We start from the raw sequence: 17,117 nt of genomic DNA, 5'->3' as shown, positions 1-17,117 counted from the left end.
CTCTGTCCTCCGAGTTCTTCTTACTAAATCCTGCCCACCTCCTCAGTGGCATGAAAAATACCATTTCTGGTCTACAGTTCTTCACCACAAGCAGGATTTCATAGTTTCAACCACGATAAATGTAATGGCAAACTACTTCTGCAATGTTTCGTATGTGCCTGGTAATTGTCTTGTATGCAAGGCGTGTTATATAGCCATGTTACATGTTGAACTTTCACTCTATGATTTAAAACTGCTAATTTTAAAATACGTTATGTTGTGCTACACATACTCACATCCTATGTATATATGTAAAGTTTTAATTATTTATTGACTGGGCATTACCATGTCACAGCCATGATTGAAACTAAAAGGAAAACAAAAGAAAAGCTTCACCTTTGTGCAAAAATTTTGGTTTTAAAAAGAATATAAATGTCTCTTCTCAATTGATAATGTGATGTCTCTGAGAATAAATGGATGGATGATGAATAAGCATGAGACAGACACTTGAAAAGGCTTAGAAAATATAGTTTCTGTGTAATTTGAATATTTCATATTTCACTCAGAATGTGAGACTTATGCCATGATACTGTTCTACCATGATTACAAATTAGCTGCATTAATTACTTTAATACTGGCATTCAGAAACTTTGGAGGATCTCATCTCAAAAAATGTCATTTTTTCAGAGCTAACAAAATGTCCCTTTTTTTACCACAGACATAGTTACCAACTTAGGGAAACAAAAATTTATCATTTACTGAAATTGTGCTAGCAAACTATATGTATCCTCCTCCTGGTACTATAATACAATATAAAAATGCCTCACTTATCTGGCATCTTCAACAAATGAACTCTTTCTTCTACCCAAGTTAATTTTCTGGAGAATTGAAAATTATTCTATTTAGTGCCATCATTTTTTAACATGTGTGTTGGATCGCTTAGGTTACCGTTACCCTGCCTTTTTAAATTGAGAATAGTGAGTTTGATTTAAATTCTCTTGGTGACACCGGATCATCAGTATGAAGACCAATTATTGGGTAATGATTCCCTCAGGGACTGTGAAGGGATTTTGCCCCTACAGTAAATTAAAAGGCCCTAGTGTGCTTTACCTTTTAAACTACTACATCTGCTTTTCATAGTCTGTCTTCATCATCTCTCATGGTTGGTTGTTACTACTTGCTGGTTTGAATTTGGTTGGTTCTACTATCCCTGTTTTCCTCCAATAAACATCTCCCTCTGGTTTTAATTTGCCGGTTCTAATTGGCCGTTGGTTGGGAAAGCATATCATCAGCTTTTTGAAATTGTATGTAAAGTCAGAGCGTGGGCCTAACGTTTTCCTGGCGACATACTGAGATCTTGGTTTATTGACCTTATCACATTACCGACTGCTTAGATGTTCTTGCCCGTGTTCTCACTAGCTAAGATAAATGAAATTGGTTTTTTAAGTGAGATGCTCTTAACATCCTATTAATACAGTATTATGGGATTATTATGGATTTTTAAAGAAATGAATTATAATTATATTAGTCTTGAGGAATCTAAAACAACAGGTGATGGAAATAACCACAAAACATTTTACCATCTATAAAAGATTTAAATGATTTTTTTCCTAAAAACAAAATATGTATGTGGTCAGCCTTGGGAACTAGCTATTGTGAAGACACATTAAGCAGGTGGCCTTGGTACTACTTAGATGCATTCATTTCTATTTTCAATATTGCTGATAATACGGAAATTCTGTTTTATATTGTAGGAAAATCTGCAAGAATCTAGTCCTGATTCTGTAGAAAGCCGAATTACTCTTCTAGCTCCTGTAAACACAGTTCCTGTGTCTCTCTTTCAGTTTTCTCTTTTATAAGCTGATTAATTCCTTCAGCCATCGGTCCAGTGAAATGATTTCCAGGCGCACGATTCTCTTCTGATTAAACACCAGTGTCTATATTCTTAAAATGTACCCCTCACTATACACAGAGATGCCTAATGTGTTCATGGGACTTTTACTTCCCTTAAACTGGCACTATACTTCTCTTCAGGCCAATTTGTACTAGCTTTTTAACATCCAAACCATACCGTTGCTAAACTGAGTATGCATTATTAGAAAAAAAATCCTTCTGCATCTTTCATTGTGCTTTTAAGTGTGTTGCATCATATTCAATATTTCTTTCATTGGTTGCTTAAACTTCAAAGCTGAAATTTACATTTATCATTGTTCTATTTTTATTTCATTTGGGTATATTTTTCAGCATATGAAACTGTTTTTATCACAGTCCTGTCATACACAATATTAAACTTCCTTCCTAGTTAAGTCACCTGCATATTTAATAGTTGAACTGAGCTGTTCACAAGTATATTAACATGACAAGCCAAATAAGAGAGAGCCCTTGGACAGTGGCAGTGAGGACCTTTTCTGAGGTGGCAAGCTGTGTCTGTCACAGGGCTTTGCAGACAATTTTCAACCATCCACCTTCTCAAAATCTAATCCAGTCCTCATTTTCTTGTCTTTTGCCTTGCAAAAGTCAAGATGTGTTACATTTATAGGATTCCCTTGATTTAGCAATTTCGGATCCCTTCCAAACTACGGGACTGAGGTTCATTTGTTATGACATATATGATGCAATAATGTATATGTACCCTTTATAAATTCATCCATACTTTCTAAAAATGAATAGTAAAGAGAAAGAATTCTGATATATAAGAAAAATAATTATCTCTAGAGATTTAATAAAAAGAATCATGTTCATTCTACTTTTTACTGAATATGCTTTTACAAAGTACCTATTCTACATCAGAGTGGACACCACAAAGTTGAATAAAATGTGATTTCTGCCCTCAGAAAGCATTCCGTACAATAGGGCAGTAATACATGTATACAGCCCTGCAGAATCTAGTAACGGATTGTGAAGACGTACAAAGTCATTCATGAATTTAGGACAGGAATATACTGATTCTGGTGAACATAGGGGAAAGATCAAGGAAGATTGCCTGTAGAAGTCCAGATGGAACTTGAGAAGATGGAGAAGCTTTTGACAGAGAACAAGGAGTGCTACTAGGAAGAGTTAATAACTGGGCAGAGCACCAGGATCAGGAAGCTCAGGACATGTTTGTGGTGTGACAAGTCATGGAATTTGATTGCAGTGTAGGATGCCTGAATGGGAATATGAGCGAAAGAGGGAGATTGAGGTACTTGAATGTCATGGTAAAACTGGACTTTACTGAACATTAGGAACTCTGAAGGGTTTTGAGCCAAAGGATCATTGTAAGCAAGCTGAATTATAAGACCATTCATTTATTCAATCAACATATATTTTGAGTGTCTAATATTTGCCTTCCCACTGCTGGAGATGAAATGAGTAAAAGTAGACATGGTCCCTGCCCTCAGGGAATTTAGAAGTAGAAAGATATTAAATAATTACAGCAGTATCAGATTGTGACTGCCACAGGTATGGAATATCACATGGTTCTATGAGAGTCTGTAAGAGAGAGGCTTGCCTCCTAAAAGAGGTCAGGGAAGGGTTCCCTGAAGAAATAAATTCTCACGTGAGGGCCACAGGATGAGTGGAGTCAGTAACTAGGGGCAGAGGAGAGGGGAAAAGCTCTGCGGGCAAATGTAGCAGCTCATGCAGAGCTCCTGAGACCAGGATGGGCAGCACAAGGGCCTGCGTAGGAGGAGTGGCGGAAGGAATGAAAAAACAGGAGGCACAAAGTCCCTGCTGTCGAGAGATTCCCATTTAAAGTGGGCGCGTGAAAGAACCAGCAGTTGGTGTGAAGCCCCTCGGAATACTTGGCTGATCTCCACTCTACCTCTCATAATATCAAAAGTTGTTAAATTTTCTTCTTCAAACTTCTAATTTTTTAATAATTTTCTTTCTTATTTTTACCTAGCATTAGGAAACACAAGGTAAAAACTTGTAGTAATGATCCTTGAGATCTGTTGGTGTCGGCTCTGTATTTTAAGTAAAGGTAACTCACCCTTCAGGCATTTTAAGAAGAAACCATGATAACATTACTCTCTTGGTATATAGGGTTGGATGTGTCCAGAACCGGCATCAGAAAGGGAGGACTTGGTCTATTTTGAACATAAGTCATTTTCTAACTTGTGCAAGGAGCACAATGGAGAATTTACTGGCGAAGAAGAAAGCAGTGCACATGCACTAGAGCGGAAGAGCGACAACCCCCTAGATATAGCTGTAAGCAGGCTGTCTGAGTTGGAGCGAAACATTGAAAGGAGGTATCTGAAGAGCCCCTTAAGTACCACCATTCAGATCAAACTGGATAATGTGGGCACAGTTACTGTCCCTGCTCCTGCACCATCCACTAGTGGTGATGATGACGGGTAGGTTATTGAAATTAACTTGAAAAATTATTGTGCTTCTTTGCTAATTGGAACCTATTTTCTATCGCCTGTTATCTATGTATCTTCTTGTATGTCTGTGATCCACATGGATCATGCTATTTGCATGGTGCTTTGTAAAAAATGTTTTTTCTTTTGTTATGTGTGTTGATAATCCTGCGAAGTGATCTTACATTTACCTGATTGTGGCTAAGCTTTGAGGCACGAAGCCACAGTCTGTGCACTACATCAAATTTAGTTGCTTAAACCTTACACTTATCGGCTGTTACATGTTTCATCATCACTTGGCTTTCAGTGTGATGATTGTTTCAGATTCGGTAACCGTAAGTGTGGACATGACCTACTTAATTTTTCTATATTTCAATGCAGAATTGAAGAGGATATTGTTCCCGGTCTCAGGGTGTGGCGATGGGCATTATCAGAAGCTCGCAGTGCTGCACAGGTAGCTCTGTGCATTCAGCAGTTACAGAAATCCATAGAATGGGAAAAATCAATTATGAAAGCTGTAAGTGTTTTTATTTAAGAAATACTATAACTAGTTTACTCTGTCCTGTTTTTTTCCCAACCTCCAGATTTTTCTTAATTCTACATTTCTTACTGTCAGAATAATGTATGCTGTACCTGAGTTTTCTTAATTCTTAAATGCTGTATGGTTTGATACTTTCCTCCTTGTTGTGAGCTTTTTGGAGTAATCTATCAAATGTGTTTATCTTTAATCTCGATTCTCCCTCCTTTAGATATTGTTTATAATGGACTGAAGTTGTCTTTCTGTTCAGTCAGCATAATAGTTAATTATGTTGTTAATCTAATCATAATAGTTGTTAATGTAAATATTCTGAAGTTGTTAATCCAAATATTCTTTTGCTTTTGTAAACATGGCAGTTGCTAACATTACCTGTAGTATACATTCATTGCATCCCTAAAATGTTCCTTATGTTTTTATCAATTTTAACTTTTTTAATACTAAGAAATTCTTAGATAATAAATACAAAATAAGCAGAGAGCTCTTACTTTATCCAATATCATGTATTTGACATCAGATGCAGTTCACATGAAAAGTAGATCTTTTAAGTCTTTTCTCTAATAATTCAAAAATTTTTTTCATCTTCTGTGTTTGAGCCCAGTTAGTCACTATCATGTAGTGACCCCTGTTTTGTACCACGCACCAAATATGTGTTAAATCATGTCTGTGTCCCTTTTGTCTCTTAGGGACAAATTCACATAGACTTTTGTGAATTGCTTTACCATTTGCTTTTAAATTATAGATTAGCTTTAACATTCAAACATTTGACATTTGTCTGCATGAATGACTGGAAGTAAGATTACTCAACAATAGTCATTCCCCAAAGAAAAGAAGTGAGCCTTAAATAATTTAGCATTCTTTCCTTCATTCTCATCTCTGTGCTTATTTTACTGAAGGCCTTATTCATTCTATAGAAATAAATTAGGTTTCTTCTGTATTTTTTCAGTTCTTCCTAAAATGTCCACAGAATAGTGAATCTGCAGTTTTCACAATATCCTCAAATTTCGGTCTTTCCCAATGTAGACTAGAATTTACCATGAGTTTTAAGATAGTGTCCAGTTCATCTGGTAGCATTTTTTACCAGGTAAAAATATTTTCTTGTAAAAACTATTAAAATCAGTTTTAAAGTCACGTTAGACAAATATGTTTGGTGGAGTCTAGGCTATAATGATCAAAAAATATTGAATTCCTACAACACAATTAAATTTGAATGGTTATTTTTCTCATCCACCAAGAGAATCATCACAATGTGGTCAGTTTTGTTACAACCTTTACACAAAAAAACAAAACCGGTACCAAAAGCTGTTTATTTGTAGTATACTTACTTCCTACAATTTACAGAATTTTTTCTGTTTTTGGAAATTCATAACCTTTTCCAGATTATTAATACACATTTCTCATTAACACCATCTCTCATAATTCTCTTTTTAATGTTCAATAATACAGTATTTGCTGTGAAACTACCTTAAAAAGAAGGCAGAGTTTCATGTTCAAGATGAATGAGTACATTGTAACCTTTAGTTAGATGTAACAGTGCCTATAATAATCCTCCTAAGTCCTAGCAGAATGTTTAAGTGCTCAATACCTTTAGAAGTACCCATTTGCCAGACACCAGCCTTACCAAGAAGGAGCTGGCATAATTTGCCTCTAGATAATTTTCTTTCCAGGGTGTTCTTCATATTGTTGCTAATATTAAACAGTAGGCAACATCTGCTATTTTTTACTGTAGCAGCAAAGGAATTAAAACCAATATTAATACATTTGTTCTAACATATTGTGAGCTATTTACTGTGATTTTTCAAAAGTGATATGAGCTTGCTGTCACCCTTTCCTAATAAGTGTCAGAAAATAATTTTATTTTTAAATGAAAAATGTGCAAAGTAAAACAGACTTCATGGTATTTTTAGTATATTTAGAAAACAATTAACTTAATATTCATGAATTAAATTTGTTGTTAGAGGGGTTGAAGTATAACCTTCCAAATGTTTTGCAGTAGGTATTTTTACAATAGAACGTGTAATGATGTAACTCAGTTTTGGAGAAATAATACCATATTTAGTAGTATGGTATTAGGAAGGGTCATAAAATAAAACTGTTGGAACATTAAACTGCAGCTTTTGCTCTTAGTACACATGCCAATTTTAGTATGACATATGTATCTCATATAGTTGATAGGTATTTACTAAATTGAATAGTTTTCTATTTGCCATTTTGATAAGATTCTTAAGCTGTCATTAGTGTACATACTGTGTTATATAAGACTATTTAGACTTTGTGGATTAAGACTTAGTGTTGTATTGAAGTTAAGTTTGAATAGTTAAGCTATTTTGCTTATAAGAATATATGAATACATAACTTTCAATTCGTATAAACAACTTATAGTTTAAGTCTTTTCATTATTTGAAAATACTGGTTGCAGGACATTCTCTACTGTGACTGGGAGTATAAACGAAGTGTCAAAATATATGATGTTACTATTTACCATTTTTTAAAGGCATCTTGAAAGTTTTTACTGTCCAACTTCCCTCCTTTCCCTTTGTGAAACTTGTTATACAGAATATGTATGCATGGGAAAAAGCATTGTCTTTACAGATTTTAAAGTTCTTAATGGTATTAGAAATTTCTCAAGAGAGAAATTTTATTTTTAGTTCTAGAAAATCTATGACTCCTTAAATTATTTGGTTTAATTTTTATGTAAGTTTTTTTCCCATAGAAATCATTTTGTAGGGTCCATTTTCTGCATTTGTGTCATCTGTTTGATTTTGGTTGATTTCCCCGTTTCCTGGGTTGGACATGTTTGATTTTTTAATCAATCACAAATGGGTGCACAATTTTAGTCAAAATATAGGAATATCCTTTTATTACACATAGTTCTGATACTAATACAAGTTTCCTAATTTTGATCTTGAAAATTACTCTAACTCTGATTTCTATCTCAGGAGATCATGAGGATGCTAAGATACAGAAAAAATGAAATGTATTAAAAAATTTACACACCCTGTATTAAAGCCATTCATTGCTTTATGGGCTCTAATGTCATGTTAATTATTTCATATGTTAATGTGTACGTGCTTCAAAAGTGTGTACAGGCATTCAGCCTCTAGCTTTGTTCTTTGCAATGTACCTGAAACGTGCATTTACCCCAACTAAACTGCTCACCCCGTCATGTGGTCCCTATCTGTGTAACGAGAGATACATAGATGTGTATGGCTACTGTATATTTGTTAGCAAGCAGAATGTTCATTACTAATATGAATTGGGAATTATGGTGTGTTTAATATCCCAATAACTGTTCTTCATAATAGTATTAATTTTAAATGATTTTTCATGTTTTATAGTACTGCCAGATCTGTTGAAAGGGCGATAATGAAGAACTGCTCCTCCTTTGTGATGTCTGTGACAAGGGCCGTCATACGTACTGCCATAGACCTGAGATTACAGCTATACCAGGATATACAGATATACAGGACACTGGCAGTATCCATGTGGTATAGCTGTAATCTTAGGTCTATGGCAGTACATATGACGGCCCTTGTCACACGTAAGAGGGATCAGAAACTGAACCTTTTAATGGCCAGATCAAAATAGAGTTACAGAGTTTTGTGAGGATTTTTTTTAGATAGAATTCACATAAAATTCACTTTTTAGGTGTGCAATTCAGTGGTTTTTAATATATTCAGTTATATAATGATCACCACTATTTAACTCCAGAACATTTTCATGACCGTAAAAAAGTATCCTTGTACCCATTAGTTGTCACTCTCCCCCTTCTCCCTCAGCCTTTGGCAACCACTAATCTACCTTGTATCTCCACGGATTTACCTCTGCTGGTCATTATATATAAACTGAATCATAAAATAGTCTGCCTTTTGTATCTGCCTTCCCTTACCACAGTAGTTTTCAAGTGCTAAAGGGAAGGGTCTGGAAAGAAAAAGAGGCAATGGGCAGGTGGGTGTTTGGGACTGAGTTTTTGGAAAGGTAGTTGCCGGTAGTGATGAGGTCAGGCGAGTAAACAGGGAAAAGAGTGCCTGACGGAGGGAACATCCGTAAAGAGTCTGGCCCTCAGTTCATGCTGCCCCTACACTTCTTACTCCTTACTTTATAATTCGGCCAACTCATTTTTTGCTATATTATCATATTGCTATAACCATTAGGTATGAGCCTTCACAGTTCTAATTTAAATGTGACTGGCAAGAGACTTAAAATGCATATGCTTATTATCCGACTGTGTTCATTCAAAAACCCCTCTCTCAGTGCCATGCTCTAGTGCCCTCCCTAAGCCAGTTCCCATCTTGTGCCTCAGATCCCGCCCCCTTGTTCTCTTCACCTGCATCAACATCTCCTCGTCCCCTGGGTTCTCCTTAGCTTCACTTCTCCTGCATCCACTTCCCGCATTTCTCTCCTTTCCTTTACAGAATAACTCCTGCTGGACAGCTTTGTTCTGATTCTCTCGGATTTCTCTTCTCCAAGTCACTCTGGGACTCTTTCTAGTCAGATTCTCACCTTCACAGCTTCTCTGAAAGTGCTCCTATCGTGGCCATTCATCAGTCTGGGGATCAGTGCTTAGGCCTCACCTGACCCATCAGTTCCAAAGCACACCCTCCTTGAAACCCTGTGTTCACTTGGCTTCTAGTACCATACTTGGTTTTCTTTCTGCCTTTGCTCCTTTTCAGTTTCCTGTGCTGGTTTTCTTACCTTCTTGATCGATAAGCATTGGCGTGCTTTCTTAGCTTCAGGGTTATCATCTGTAAAGTGGGATAGCATCTGCCTGGCGAGGATTTGTAAAGATAAAATAAGGTCACGAGTGTAAATATTTTTATGAATTTAAAGTTCTGTGACATGTTTATATTAATGTGTATGGTATTTTAAACTGTTTTACAAAATAGCAGAGGGTCTCACATGGCATCATATTTACTAAGTTGCTTTCTTATTACTTGATCATCTTTGTCATATATAGTCAACTATAGTTTAATAATAACCTTTAGTGGTTGTACATGAATTATCTTTTAGTTTAGTCATAGTCAAGCTATAGAAAGTTTCTCTAATACTTTATGAATTACTAACAAATTAGGGTTTTAAGTCCTGGGGTATCATCTGGTAGGCTATAGGAGATTTCTGTTTCGATAAATTTGGTTAAATAGTGTTCTGGCTATCTCTCATTCAGGGTATAGACCAGGAGATGTAAATATAACCTCATTCAAGCCCTTCTATGTAAATACAGCTTTCTGAGCCTCTCTCCTCTTCTTAGTTTTTTAAATGTAGTGAATTAGATGTTACATTTCTTGTAGCAATAAAAAATAAACATTCTATTTTGATTTATAAGGATTTTTAAAGTTAAATTTTAGAAATATCTTCCTAGTTAATTCATGGTTATTTACAAATTTTTATGCTGTATACCTTGTACTCCAATGGCTATTTCTATACACATTATTGTGATTAAGTATTTTTATCCTGTGTGTATGTGCATATTAATGCCAAGATATATACATAGAATCAAAAAGCCTTGTGTGTGTATGTATACATATTTATACACACTCACAGAGACACACACACAAGTTTCAAAGTCCAATGCCTATGAAAGCCACACAAATAACACAGAAGAGTTGAGACTATGGCAAACAGGGAAGTCATGCCCGCATTTAAGTGTCAGTCATCACTCAACTCCTGCCAATTGTTGTCATATAGACATGTAGGTCCAGTGTTCTAGGATCTACCAATATTTCAAGATTATGGATCTTTATGCATGTCCTCGCAAATGTTAAATATTGGCAACAAATTCAGAATTTTTACAAGCATGAGTCAAACATAGTAACAACACATGCTGTGGACTGTTTACGGTCTGTGAGCCACCGCTTTACAACTTCTGATACATAAATGTACAAAAACAAATATGCGATGGTATGTACAATCTGATAGGTCCTGCTTAAGACATACTGAAGGTCCTCTGTGCATTCTAACAAGGTAGAAAGGGTGCAAGGGAAATATCTCTGTCTAATAAAGTAATCAGGTAACTGAATAAAAGCTTGTTTTTAAAAGTGTATCTATGTGCACAATCTAATGAAGTAGTCTGACAAGCATCAATAATTAAAGAAACAAAAAGAGACTTTATTACCATTTTGTAACAAAAGTCTTTGGATTCTGTGGTTTAAATTTCATGTTTTCTTACTGTATTGTTAGAAAATGATTTCAAGTAACATCTTAGTTCAAATAGGAACTAGAAGCTTTAGCCCATTATTCATGAAATGTTCTTTTTATGTAAGACAACTATTCAGTCTAACTTAATCTTAATTAAATGGATTTTTTCCTCATTATATATTCAGCATTCTCTTTTCTCTTTTTTTTTTATGATTTGTGGGTTCTAAAAGCTCAGTATAATATGAAAACTCAATCAGATTTTATTGAGTAAAAATTAATAAACTAAATGGAGAAGAGACTTAGTAAAACATTTTAATTATTTCAATCAGTGACAAGAGGTAGTGATTCTTTGATATGATATGGGAAAGGTGTTAGATTTATAGTTTGCCTTATTTTAATCCATTAAAATAACTCCTTAATTATGCGTTTAACATCCCAATAGAGAACCAAATAATTGTAATTGCTTAAAAGCAGTTTTTAAAAAATGTTGCTAAAAGAATCATGAACTCCTCAAGGAAATTGATACGAAATACTCTAAAGAAATGTTTTCCACCAAGTTCAGTTCAAGAATATAGGCAACATTTAATTAGGGCTAGACTGAATATCTAACTCACATTCTAAGATTTTTTTTTCAAGATTTCTTAACAGTCTGAGTAAGGAGTAAATAATTTTTCTAAAAGAGGATAAACACTATTGTAGAGAATCAAAACACAAACCATATATTACCAGTGACCTTGCATATTTCTCTTCTTTGATCTATTATATTCATTGTAACTTTAATTCTCAAAATAGATGCTTATTTCCCAATTTCTAAATTGGGGGATGTTGGGAGGAGGCTGGGTACTCATTGTTACATTGATGTGCTGCCTACAAATTGTTAGATTGCATAAGGGCCACATTGGGGTTCATTTGTTTTTTTCCATATACTTTCAGAGCTAGAATGACCTTACCAACTGTGTGACTTATCTTCTTCTACAGATAAGCAAACAGAGCCTCACAGATATTTTTTTACAAAGTTCCATAGCTAGTTACTGACAGAGCATAGCTGGCATTCATATACTTTAATTCCAAATATGATCTATTTTATGCTATTTCTTTATTGTTTTCCCCAAAAACACATCTTTTTTTTTTTTTCTCCTCATCTTTAATAACACTGCTTTGTTCACACCTGGGAACCACAAGTTTCTGGAACTCTCTTTTTAACAGCAAATGCTTTTTTGAGAAAAATAACAGTTTCTGGAAGATTTGACCGTTTATAAAAGACTTTTTTCCTATTTGACACTTCATGAACCTTCTTTCATGTTTCGGCTACCTTTTTAATAACCTCCTCAACTTTCTTATTAGTAATCTCTGTATTTCTATGTATATTCACCTTTGTTCTTAATCATATTGTGCTCTAAAGGATAGTCTTTAAATTCATTCCATTAGTGACATTCAGTTCATTCAAAAGAATAGTATCTTTGATTTGTTCAAAGTCTAAAGGAAAACTGCTAAGTTCTGTAGCACCAAACATGGTGCCATGAGATCAACATATTCGAGTTTTAAGAATTCTTTAGAGTTTTCATGCATCATAAGATTTTAGCCTAGTATTATCGGAGATCAAATTCATAGATCTCTCTTGAAAATAATAAAACTATCAACTTTTTGGGTGAGAAAGAGTATTCTTTTTGTTTATTCTGTCAGAGTTTCATAATTTAAAATAATAGAAGGTCTATAGACAGTTATTTTCTTATACGTCATATATTATTTTTTAAATTAAAGGCAAGTTCACTGAAAAGGGGCCGCAAAGACAGAAAAAGGAAAATAGAGGAAAACATCTGCGGTACTGGAGTAAAACAAGAAAGCTGTACTCGTGGAAAGAAACTGAAACAGGACAACTCTGACCTGACTCTTGGCAGGTATTATTTCTGTTCCCCTGTCCTATATGTTCATAACACCCCATTGTATTTGTTTAAAGACCGTCCACCATATTAAAGGTGACTTTTTAACTGTGTAAATAGGAACTTTCCTATGTAATGTAAACTCTGTACTATAAGTAAACGTATCCTTTCATCTTTTTTATGAATTAATTTGCATTGTCTTGAAAGAGAATGAAAGCTAAACTTTTACTAAAGGTAGATAACTCTAAAGCATGAATATTGATTTCAAACATTATTTTCTCCAGTACAAGCCTTACTAAAATGCAAACTCATCTCAATAAAGACATGAAAAAAAGAAAAATAGAGGAAAACACCTTCAGTAACTTACCAAACCAGGAAAGCTTTAATTCTGTAAAGAAAATGAAGCAAGACCACTCTGACCTGACTCTTTCCAGGTATAATTTTTGTTCCCCTGTCCTATATATTCATAACATACCATTGTATTTGTTTAGAAACCTTCCACCATACTAAAAGTGACTTTATGACCGTTTGTGTAAATAGGAATTTTCCTATGTAATGTCAACTGTGTACTATAAGTAAATGTATTCTTTCATGTGTTTTTATGAATTAATTTGCATTGTCTTTACTTGGAAGAGAATGAAAGCTAAACTTTTACTAAAGGTAGATAACTAAAGCATGGATATTGATTTCAAACATTTCTTTCTCTAGTACCCTTACTGAAATGGACAGTCATGAAGATGCACGGCCTTTTGTAGAACTGCCGGAGTGCAGCACACGGAGTCGTCTGCGTTTCCGCCTCAGGGATGGAAGACACGTTGTTATTAAAAATGCGTAAGCAGCTCTTTAATGACCTGTCTGGTATCTGGGGGTCTCATCAACAAGAAATAAAGTGGTTAAACACACACACAGAACAGTCTTTCAAGAATGATCATTTTCTTTTAAACAAATACAATATCCCTGAAAAAAGGAAAGCTTGGTGTGCATATTGGCTACTTTGGGCTGGTGTTTTCATCACTGGTGGTACATACTCAGCAGGAGCAGCTGGGCAGGAAGTGGTGGGCATGGTATGAAAATGGCAGTTGGCCCAGTACTAATTGTCACTGTACGTGTGGGTATCATTTGTTCTGTGACTGACTTGCACTCGAGGTGCCCTAGGGTGAGTGTATCCTCAAGCCCCTGGCACGGTTCTCCTCAAATAACCAAAGTCCTCCTAAGCCTCTGCTACCACCCAACTACAGGTATCCACAGCATACTTTCATTTGGATGCACGAGGCCTTAACCTTAACCACCATCATTTTAGTCCTGATTGCTCTGTAGATTATAGAACCCTGGCCTACCCTCAAGTTTATATTTCGATTGCCATTCAAGTGGTAATCAATGAATGATAACCAATGAGTGCTCTACTGTTAAACCCAGGGTATCATCAATTTGAAATAATATGTAGAGAATAAAGTAATGTTTATTTAGTTGTTAACCATAGTGAAAATCAAGTGAAATTTATCTATGGGTATGGGGATATCTTGAACTCAGAAAAACTAAGTCATCATAAATGCACAGTGATCTCTTTTCCTTGTTTTAACCTCAAAATGAAATTTGTTAAAAGCACTAATTTTAAAATGAGGGAATCTAATCTGCCTTTGGTACCTTATGCACTCCCTCTGTGCTCCTTTTTTCCATTTCTTCCACCCCCAATACCTTTTCAAAAATTTAAAATCCTATTCATTTAGCCTCTCATTAAACACATCCTCAACAAGGAAATCTGGTATCAATCATTTACTCCTTATTGTAAGTTTTATTTGTGGGCTTCTTTCAACCTTATTTGTATCTTAAGTATTTCCATTTAAGAAATGAAAGATGTTTGTGTTGTTAAAATAATTTAATTTCAACTAGAAGTTAACGGAGGTATTTTAAGAGATTGAAAATTTTCCTTCCAGAGAAATATGACTGTCATACAACACAGGGAGACTAGTAGAGCCTTATCTACTAGGAATTTCACTTCAATAACATCTCTTAGGCTTGCTTGGGCCATTTTGTAACTCTACCTTTGAAAAAAGACTTTTTTTATTGGTATCACTAATCTACAGTTACATGAAGAACATTATGTTCACTAGGCTCCCCCCTTCACCAAGTCCCCCCAACACACCCCTTCACAGTCACTGTCCATCAGCATAGTAAAATGCTGTAAAATCACTACTTGTCTTCTCTGTTGTACAGCCCTCCCCTAGCCCCCCCCACTACACATGCTAATTGTAAGGCCCCCTTTCTGTTTCCCCATCCATCCTCCCCAGTCCCTTTCCCTTTGGTTTCTGTTAGTCTGTTCGTGGGTTCTGTGATTCTATTGCTGTTTTGTTCCTTCAGTTTTTCTTTGTTCTTATACTCCACATATGAGTGAAGTCATTTGGTACTTGTCTTTCTTTGCCTGGCTTATTTCACTGAGCATAATACCCTCTAGCTCCATCCATGTTGTTGCAAATGGTAGCATTTGTTTTCTTCTTATGGCTGAATAATATTCCATTGTGTTTATGTACCACATCATCTTTACCCATTCATCTACTGATGGACATTTAGGTTGCTTCCATTTCTTGGCTATTGTAATAGTGCTGTGATAAACATAGGGGTGCATCTGTCTTAAAAAAAGACATTTTTTTTTTAAACTTCAACTATATAAAATTGAGGTAATTCCTCTAATTTCCTTGAGCTCTTCAATTTCCTTCCCCCATATATAGATAGCTTTAATGTCTTTCCAGTCAACCTTTTATATATTTATTTAGCAACATGTATCTTTAAAAATAGGTAGCGTCAAATGCTGGGCATAGAAGCCACAGGGCATAAATCTGTAAAGAAGTAAAAAGCTAACCTTTTCAAAGAATATTGCTTCTCTCTCACTTACCAACTTTACATTTCCCTGTATGGCCCCGGAAGATGACTGGTTAGCCAGAGACAGGTAAGATTCCTCAAGAGAGGAACAACCTAAGACAGGCACAGTCACAGGGGGGCCATCAGGTGAGAAACTGGGGATCAATAGAGGTGAGGCTTAGAACCTCACCCCCCGTTTTGAGAGAAATCTGCATCCATGGATGTTTTGTTGCCCTTGTCTACCTTGGATTAATACTTAGTCTATAGGCACAGACCTGATCATCTACATTTGCCCTCTTACAGCACTAAACTATGTTTTCTACCTTTATCTTGTATCTACCTACCACTTCAGCATTTTATTAAAAAAAGAATAATAAGGGAGAAATGTGGGATTCACATATAAATCCACTATAAAAATCAAACGAATAGGGGGGGCAGAAGATGGGGCGTGAGTAGAGCAGCGGAAATCTCCTCCCAAAACCACATATATCTATGAAAATATAACAAAGACAACCCTTCCTAGAATAAAGACCAGAGGACACAGGAAAATATCCAGACCACATCTGCACCTGAGAGAACCCAGCGCCTCGCGAAGGGGGAGAGGAGGGCCACAAACCAACAAGAAAGGAAGTTCTTCCAGCCGTCACTCGTCCCAGCTCTGCAAACTATTCCTATCACCATGAAAAGGCAAAGCTACAGGCAGACAAAGATCACAGAGACAACACCAGAGAAGGACACAGACCTAACCAGTCTTCCTGAAAAAGAATTCAAAATAAGAATCATAAACATGCTGACAGAGATGCAGAGAAATACGCAAGAGAAATGGGTTGAAGTCCGGAGGGAGATCACAGATGCCAGAAAGGAGATCGCAGAAATGAAACAAACTCTGGAAGGGTTTATAAGCAGAATGGATAGGATGCAAGAGGCCATTGATGGAATTGAAATCAGAGAACAGGAATGCATAGAAACTGACATAGAGAGAGACAAAAGGATCTCCAGGAATGAAACAATATTAAGAGAACTGTGTGACCAATCCAAAAGGAACAATATCCGTATTATAGGGGTCCCAGAAGAAGAAGAGAGAGCAAAAGAGATGGAAAGTATCTTAGAAGAAGTAATTGCTGAAAACTTCCCCAAACTGGGGGAGGAAATAATCGAACAGACCATGGAAATACACAGAACCCCCAACAGAAAGGATTCAAGGAGGACAACACCAAGACACATAATAATTAAAATGGCAAAAATCAAGGACAAGGAAAGAGTTGTAAAGGCAGCTAGAGAGAAAAAGGTCACCTATAAAACCCATCAGGCTAACATCAGATTTCTCAACAGAAACCCTACAGGCCAGAAGAGAATGGCATGATATATTTAATACAATGAAACAGAAGGGCC

At 35.7% G+C, this 17,117-nt stretch overlaps 1 protein-coding gene across 1 annotated transcript in view; it reads left to right on the top strand.

The window, feature by feature from the left end:
* The window catches only part of LOC130681371 (bromodomain adjacent to zinc finger domain protein 2B-like), a 108,927-nt gene extending 94,827 nt beyond the window's left edge, over positions 1-14,100 (top strand). The window contains exons 27-31 of the mRNA XM_057494349.1: positions 4,003-4,313; positions 4,701-4,836; positions 12,751-12,887; positions 13,154-13,303; positions 13,578-14,100. Of these exons, the coding sequence (XP_057350332.1) occupies positions 4,003-4,313; positions 4,701-4,836; positions 12,751-12,887; positions 13,154-13,303; positions 13,578-13,704 (861 nt within the window). The 3' untranslated portion in view covers positions 13,705-14,100. The remainder of the gene's footprint in view (positions 1-4,002; positions 4,314-4,700; positions 4,837-12,750; positions 12,888-13,153; positions 13,304-13,577) is intronic.
* Positions 14,101-17,117: the final 3,017 nt, after the last annotated feature.

The sequence above is a fragment of the Manis pentadactyla genome, chromosome 16 (assembly GCF_030020395.1).
Source record: "Manis pentadactyla isolate mManPen7 chromosome 16, mManPen7.hap1, whole genome shotgun sequence".
Taxonomy (NCBI): domain Eukaryota; kingdom Metazoa; phylum Chordata; class Mammalia; order Pholidota; family Manidae; genus Manis; species Manis pentadactyla.
Note: the sequence above shows the minus strand (reverse complement) of the source record. Positions and strands in the feature narration are given on the sequence as shown.